We start from the raw sequence: 8,629 nt of genomic DNA, 5'->3' as shown, positions 1-8,629 counted from the left end.
AACCCAGCGTGACGTGACCTGTACGCGGGGTACGTTTAGGCAGTTTGTAAAACGTCTAAAATAAAAGTTTTTACCGTGTATATTCGCGTGTACTCGTTATTAAAACAATGATGGTTATTGCCTTTGAAAGTTAATCCAATTTGAGAATAACTTATTGAAATCACAACATAAAAATGTGTCGGTTGATTTAATTAAAACGTTAAATGGAAAAACGAAAAGCTAAGCTTCTCATATGAGTTATTGTATAATTATATTATGAACAAAATTAAATTTAAAATTCTATTTTCTTTTTTTTTTACTGTAATATGCATAAAAATTTGTAACGTAACCCGTACTTTGGTGCTTTGAAATATGTCGCTGGTATTAATCTGAATTTTCAGAACGCTAGCTAGAAATATAAATCATTTCACAGAATAGCTAATAAACAGATTCAGCAGATCCCAGTTGGCTTTAAGTATCCAATGCTTCGTACTTTCAATGTATATTCATTTATGAAGATTAAAGATTATTTATGAAATCTCCAGAGATTTTCAATTAAGCGTACTAGTCATTGGATTATTCTACAATTGCCTAGATAATTGGCTCTCGAATATCCGCTGCAGTCTGAAAATTCTTCATTGTATTTATGCGCGATAACGCAATTGTTGAAACTGGCTAAAATAATTAGTCTCGTAATCAAGGTTGACGCGCGATATTACATGTAGCAATTTTTTAGAAGGGTATCAGATAAGATTTATAGGAACTACATTTTTCTGCTTGGCGAAAAAGCCTGATGATAAGGGAACAAGATGATTTTTCCAAGGTTTATAAAAAAACTTTTATAAGAACCTCTTCGCTTCGCTAAAAGTTTTATTTTATTCGTCGGCCGGTTAGCCCGACGTATCTGTGTGTATGACTCCATGTACGCATGCGTGTATGTATTCTTGTTGTTCGTGTACTGTATGCGTTTTTTACGTTACACACTTCGTAGTCGTCTACGTCGCAATTAATACAATATAATATGTATAGTTTTTGTTGTTTTTTTTATCTATCTCGATAGCATACAAAAGGGATACAGGCACACAAATATCAAATATGCATCCGGTACTCGCGTTATGCTATTGATCAATATAATTACACTCACAATGGTACCGCCCTCCGTACTCGTTTTACGCTATATAATACAGATATATACAAATGGTCGCTCCCGCGCATCGACGCGGGCGTATTTATAATACGTTTACACATATGTACGTATAAATTACAGTTCGCTATATACATCGAGAGATTATGCGGCGCGTTTAATACCTTCGGGGTGGCGGAAAGTTTTCCCTATTATCGCTTGTGCTAAATCTATTGATAAACCATCATCGTTGTCGTTTGTCGTCGTCGTCGTATCTGCTCACCGCGCGCTCTCTTCGACTTTCTACAATAGAGTATAGTACAGCCAGACGCGAGGTATTTCATACGATCGATCTTTTATGTACACGGTGTCCGCTCTCGACAAGTTTTTCCCGTAGAAATCATACGTGGTCAAATTCGTACGTGCAATCGTAATCCGTACAAGAATTATATTCTTGTGAAAATTGCGAGATAACAAATAACGCGCCGATGAGCTTATCGTGCGCATTAAAAGCACTTTTGGCCACAAATATAAGGAGAAATAATTATATCGATTTATTTCACGAAACTTGTCCGTTTAATTAAGGATAATCACGTAAATAAATTTTTGTGCAATTTCTCTCGGCAGTTTCTACTCGTAAACAGCATTAATTGCGATATGCCCGCGAGCATAATGCAGCTCCAAAGGCCGATCAATCAAGCGACCTCTCAGGTTGGTTCATTTCTTTCTTTTTTTCATGCTCCCTCGCATGTACGCGCACGCACTTACGTGTCGTCGTATAAAAGATGGGCCAGTTTCCCCCCTCGTTTTCGTCTGCCGCGAGCTCTCCGTCGGACCCCGTGTCGTCGGTTCAACCGGAGGCTTCTTCCCGCATTTCTCATGTCAGATAGAAAAAGGGCTGCATGCGTGATTTATGCCCGAGACTTTTCCCCGGTCGCACCGGCTGCTGCGGCCCGCGCCGTGTTCCTGTGCACATTGTACGTACCGATGCAGAACCGATCGTGTCGTATCTCGGTTATATCGACGAGAGCCGCGGCCGTATCGTTGTATCGCCCTCGACACGGCGCGGCCGGAAGAAAACTTACGACTGGCGTAAGAATACGTGTATACCGGGGGCAAGGAACCCGTACGGTGAGCCAAGACAGTGCTATCACCGCGTTCCGATGCTACGAGAGCGGGCGATAAGAATTAACTTGTGTAACATGCGCGCGCGCGCGATTCGCGAGAACGAGTCTTTACGCCCCTTTACGCCCCGAGATTATTAAACGTTTCTTCTGACGAGAATAACTCGAAATTATGACCATGTCCAATTTGACTCCTAGGAGGTAGATAATGGCATCCGGTTCTGCTCGAACTAGTTCTAACGGATTGGCCGGTCGGTACTAGATGCCATTATTCACGTCCTCGAGGGGTCTTTGTACGTTGGTGGTATACTCGAAAGCTCGGATAATCTACACGCATTGTCTTTAACAATCGCCGTTCTCACTGTTCGGGTTGTTTTATACATTAGAGAACGGACTAGAGTACACACAGAAAAATATCATTCTACAGCCAAGGAAAGCAATTATTTTACTTTACTTGTTTTAAGTAGTACTTTTCTTCAACAAAGAATAGCTTTTTAATAATAGTTTTAAAATATCCTCGTCACAAGTCTTGGAGAAGCTCATCATTTTGTGCTCCAAAAGAAGAATATATTCTTTTTTCAAGAATATTATGAAACTTTATCGAAGAAAAGCTAGAATTAATTTGAATATTAACGCAGGAATATTTATTAGATAGAAGAAATTTTTAGTATGTTTCTTTCAATTCTATGCAACAGAATCAAAAGAAACAACATATAGTGGAAGAAAGTTATTCTTGCTTGGAGTAAATCCATGTTCTCAATTGAAATAAGTATATTTTTTCTAGAAACAATGTTATCTCGGAACAAGTAATTACTTTTATTTTTATGGGCTAGTTTGCCATGACTCTTTAGGTAAGAATATGAAATACTTAAAATCAATGAATTACTTCTTCTGAAAACTTAATACTGCAGCACTAAGAATATCAGAGATGTGGTCTAGTGGAGTAAAGTGTCTCGTAACCACGAAGAACCGGGCTCGAGTCTACCTGATTACAGTAATTTTAATATTCTAAACTGTACCGCTCCGCACAAGAACTTCCTAAGAAGCCCTATGTTCCACTTAGGAATTAAAGGAATCAATCATCATCATATCATCATCATCATCATCATCAAGAATATAATATCTTTTTGGTAGTAAGCGATTTATAGAGGGATAAAATTTATACTTGATTCAAATAGCAGACAAACTGTTCTCAAAAAAATGTGACATCTTTATTAAAGTATATGATTCTCTTCCATAGACTCTGTATAATAAGCAAACCGAATTTTTGTATTAATTAAATATTCTTGTTTTTGAAGAGTTTAAACTTGCTAAGATACTGAATATGTTTTGAGTAAATGTGATGCTTATGATGACTTTATGATAAATTTATAAACAGATATATTAACTTATCCACTTAAAACAAGTAAACAAGTAAACAAGTAAACAAGTTTACTTGCACAGGTACATATTTTTCTGCGTGTAGAAACTTCTTTTTAGCTCAGAGTAATTTACTTAGGAAAGTGATGAGTTGCGGTAAACGTGTCGCGGCAATATAGAAACAGAAGTAGAAACGCCACATATGATATAAAAGTACAAAAATGTTAATGAGAAGTTGTGGAAAAAGTGTGGCGGCGAAATTACAGACGATTGTAGAAAACGATCGCGTCGTAATAGAAGGACATTAACTGGCACTGTCGGCAGCTTGTGCGGTTTCAGACAAGTATAAAAGAGACATAAGATATCCCCCTACGAAGTACGCCGTGAGCAGATACGAGAGTGTCTTCCCTCGTCATCGTTTATCGTTTCCTTCGCCGGAGAGAAGATCTCCCTTAACTCGCGCGCAACTTCTTTTTAAGACAAACTAACTTTCCCGCTAACATTCCCGCTATCTTTCTCTCGCTCTTACCGATTAACTGATCTAGCTCGCCCGCGACGTGCGTCGCGTCGCGTCGCGTCGCGCGAAGCGCGCACGTGCACACGTTTCACGTTCGCTTGAGACAAATTGACGATTATTGCCAGGAGCGGACTGTCAGCGGCTGGAAGTACGAGAGAGGGTGAACAGGGTACTCGAATTTTCCGTGTCGCGGTAACGATAGCTCGGCGGCGAATCGATCACGGTGCCGCTGAACGAGAAAATTATCGAGAGCCGTCGACGAAGAGGAAACTCAGGGCGAGCACGACCAACGACCGATCTCGGCCTTAAAAGGCGGCGAAATCGAAGATCGAGCTCACGTGGACCTTTTAAAGGGCGACGCGCGGGCCATTTTGTCGTCGGTCCGCCGCGCCGTTGCCCTATTACGATAACGATAACCGCTTGTACGTGATATCCCCCGCGCCCTTAAAAGACGATTATTATTGCGACGAAATTATTTGCTTGGTGCCCCCCCCCTCCTCAACTTAAGGCGCTTGAAGAAAGTGTTGTGTATATGGTACGAGGTCCCTAACGGTTAATATTTACACTCGAGAGAAGCGTTCGAAAGCTGTCACTGTTAGTTTTCTCTTAAAATTCCCTAACATCCTACGATATCGATTAAACACTAAATATACATAGCAATGTTTCCAATCGTTGTAGACGGCTGACGCGCCGCTCTTGCCGCGAAAAGGGCGCGACCCTGCGCGGCGGGGAAACGCTCGATTAAATTTCTCCTCGACGAGCCAAACTGTCTCGCGCTTAATCGAAAAACCGATACGCGCGCGAATATCACTCGTTCGGTTTGTTGTTGAGATAAAAAATAGCGGAATGTCAATTAGCATCGCGCGTTTCGGTCTCGGGACGTGCGGGATCGCGAGAGCGAGACCCGGAGAGAGCGATGCTGGGCAAGAGAGGAGGGGGGAGAGGGAGGGAGACCGGACCCGATGAAATGAGAGAAAAATTTAGCTTAATAGATTACGATCGGTAATCGAGGAAATTGCAGCGGTCAATGGACGATCAAATAATCGTACGGGGGGGAGTGGGTGGGGAGGGGGAGGGGGACGCTATTTGAACGGCTCGCGGTAAAAGCGCCGAACGAGCCTTAAATTTCATGCCACGTTCCACGTCAGATATTTAAACCGATAATAAATTTCGCGCCGCGCACACAGGTGCACCCCAGGCCATCGCCGTTCCGTCCGACCGTGTAGGGGAGAGAAAGAGAGTCGCTTGCACTTTACGGCCGCTCTTTCAGGGCGAAATTCAAGGGAGAGCTCCACCGCGCGCAAGGCACGCTTAAGCATATAACGTGCCTATATATATATATATATATATATATATATATATATATATATATATATATATATATATATATATGTATGTATGTTACTCGCGAGAGCCGGGCTCTTTTTCATTATATATCACAATGTGGTCGAGGGCCTCTCTCTCTCATCCTTGCGCACCCGATATCTCGAATCTTCCTATACGCTTCTCCTTTTTTTCTCTTTTTTTTGTTCAATTACGTACACATGTAGTTATTGTTGTCTCATCCCTGTATTGTCGGTTCCTTAACGCTGGTAGCTTCTCGATTCTCCTCGTTGCATGAAGGCGATGTTGGTAGAGATAGAGAAATAAAGTTGGGCTTATACAATCTATTATACGCTTAAAATTCGTCGTCGCACGATAATACGTTTTACCTTTTGCGGCAATTACCTTTTTTTTGTATCTATATATATCTATATATATATATTTATTTTGTTCGTACGTATATATATAAACATATATATATATATATGTATATATAAATTAAAGATTTGTCACGGGACAATAAATAATACGACGCGCGCGTGCATGGCGCAGGTCGGGTTACTGAATTATTTATATGACGTCAGTCTTGTGTGAGGCGGGCATCGAAGCTCGCTATCGTTCGCTCCTTTAAATATCGTTACGTCGATCTCGTCGCGGCTTTTTTTTCCCCGATGTCAAGCGTCGCGTCGCGTCGCCTGGCGTACACGTTCGTGCGCGCGAATAATTGAAACGCCCGCTTATTCCATCAAGCCGGTAATTAATTATCTCTTCGATCCGACGTAACGATCGCGCCATCGGATAAATATCTCATCCCGATCCCCCCGCCCCACTCCCCTCCCCGGTCGTTTTTTCTTCCCCCCTGGTTTGCCGCGCGCGCGTTTTCTCCTGGATCGATAGCGAGCTCGATCTTGTTGCACATGCGCGCCGAAACAGACCAAATCATTAACGCGACTCTTCCTTGAAAATTCGTCCGCACGCGTTGACGTGTGTATATTCTCCGTAACGGTTGTACACATCGTTTGCCCGTGCCACTTGGAGAGATTGACGGGCGGAAGTGGCGTTTCGCAATGTCATAAGTTACATCCCGTTCGCGAAATTCCACTTCGCGAGCGTAGGAGGAGAGACCTGGCAGTGTTAAAACGTGATGGATGCTGAAGAAGTCGACTCTTCTTCCACCAATGAGTAATATGAAAACCGCGGACATTTGGGGAAAAAAAACGTCGAGCGTACATCGCGATTTTCACATTGTCAATTTTCGTGAATCTCGCGAGCGAATCTCCGGAAGAGTCGCAGTTTTGCACAAGGTCATCTTTACCATTAAAAACTGATATGCCAATTTAATACAGCTTCGATTACGAGATTACACTTATCCGTAGGAATATCGTAGGTCGAATCTCCCGAAAAGACCGTGCTCGAGATTGTCGCCTACAATATGTTTGGAAAAAATTTTCGTATATAATTCGTCGATGGCAGTGCTCGTCGAGAAGAGGGTCTCTGGTTTCGCGACGGACGCGACCGCGCCGCGATCGCGTCGTTTTTTTCTTCCTTTCTTTTTCTCGCGATGCGCTAAACTCGAGGGGAAAAAAATATCGTCGTTGTAACAAGCGGGATTACGACCCCTTTCGCCGCGCGGTCGCTCACAGCATTTACTTCGAAATATACAACGTGTTACTTTTGCCACCGGTCTTTACCTCGGGATTAACAGCGCGCGCGTGTTTTCATAGTATCCTCACCGGCACTGGGAGCTATTTTACTCTGCTCCATGCTTGCGTTCCTTCCCTTCCGACGCGTATAAATATTGTAAAATGCGCGTATGGAGTAAAGCGTGTGGAACGCTTTACAAAATTCAGGACCACGCGTGTGAATAATTTAATTCTATCAATTTTTTCACAAAGAGAAGAGACACGTCAAGAAACGACAATTTAATTTGTACAGTTGATAATAGCGTACTCTCTAAATCTCATAGATTCGAGTGGTTTTGTCACTAATATACTAGAGTGATTGCGATAGTCACTCCAAAAGAGAGAGTTGTTACTCTAATTTGAGTAAGTGCGGGCACTTATAATGTAGGAGTGAATTTTTCACTAAAATTTTTAGAGCGGGTACTTTACCGGAGTGACATGATCTCACTCTAAAGCTATAGTGAATCACGATTCATTAAAGATCGACTGATAAATGACTCTAACGGAGTAAAATTTTCCACTCAAAATTGTAGAGTAACGTAATTCATTCCTATGAACACTGATCTACTGCACAAAAAAGTGCCCTTTTACTCAAATAGAGTGCGATTTCACTTTCCAACTTATAGAACGCATTTTTACTCTTTTTTAGAGTGGCGAAGTGCACAGGCTTAATTTTTACTTTTCGCGTTACACTTGCATTTCACTCGTTTTAAGTGACATTTCACTCTTCGACTTTTAGAGAGTATGAATGAATACTCATCGAGTTGCTATGATAAAAGCGCTATAAAACGAGAATTATGATAAAAATATGAAATTGGATCAATAAAAAGCGTATCTTTTACTACCGCGACATAATAAAGCAAGACTATTATTAGTTAAACATGAATTTCTCAACCGATTGCAAAAGTAAAGAAGTTATATTTATTGGAACGTGAAATGGAACAGAATTCTTGGAAGGTGAACCAGTGCCGGAGGGTTCGCTCGATCACGCGATCTCGTTGCTCGCAGTAACGAAGAATCCATCATACCTTCGATCCTTTCGCTTTTCATGAATATCCTGCGGGCTGCGAGAAGTCCTTACGCGTATCTGTGCAAGGAGTGCTCGCGGCGCTTACTACTTCTACGCTCACGCTCGCAAACTGGTTCCGGACTCGGTGGATTCGAGTACGTTAAGTTGTTGGAACCTCGAAGAGGTGGTGCGCTCATCGGGGGCGGTGGCGGCGGAAAAAAGCTCTGCAAGCACGCCTAATGCATCGGAAAAGCACATGAAACGTTAACGCCTTCGTGTGTCCGGCAAACACGTCTCACAGAAAATGCTCTTTCGCTTCCAAAATAGCCAGAAAAGGAACATGTTTCTAATCTTCGTTTTAATTTGTTAGTTTTTAAATAATTGTTATGAAGAATTCTATATTTATGATTCGAGTTACGCATAATGCGAAAGAAAAAAATCATAGTTATGTCATTGAAGATATTTCAACTTGAGATTTTAATTCTCAATGTGACAAATGTTTTTATGTCTCAC

At 41.7% G+C, this 8,629-nt stretch overlaps 1 protein-coding gene across 3 annotated transcripts in view; it reads right to left on the bottom strand.

The window, feature by feature from the left end:
- Nucleotides 1-831: 831 nt before the first annotated feature.
- LOC139816838 (discoidin domain-containing receptor 2) overlaps nucleotides 832-8,629 on the bottom strand; it is a 149,226-nt gene continuing 141,428 nt past the window's right edge. For 2 of the 3 annotated variants that reach the window (XM_071784604.1, XM_071784606.1), the window contains one exon: nucleotides 832-8,352. In XM_071784604.1, coding sequence (XP_071640705.1) covers nucleotides 8,185-8,352 — 168 coding nt within the window. In that variant the 3' untranslated portion in view covers nucleotides 832-8,184. The remainder of the gene's footprint in view (nucleotides 8,353-8,629) is intronic. The other variant, XM_071784607.1, reaches the window with a different exon arrangement.

Source organism: Temnothorax longispinosus, chromosome 7 (genome assembly GCF_030848805.1).
Source record: "Temnothorax longispinosus isolate EJ_2023e chromosome 7, Tlon_JGU_v1, whole genome shotgun sequence".
NCBI lineage: Eukaryota > Metazoa > Arthropoda > Insecta > Hymenoptera > Formicidae > Temnothorax > Temnothorax longispinosus.
Note: the sequence above shows the minus strand (reverse complement) of the source record. Positions and strands in the feature narration are given on the sequence as shown.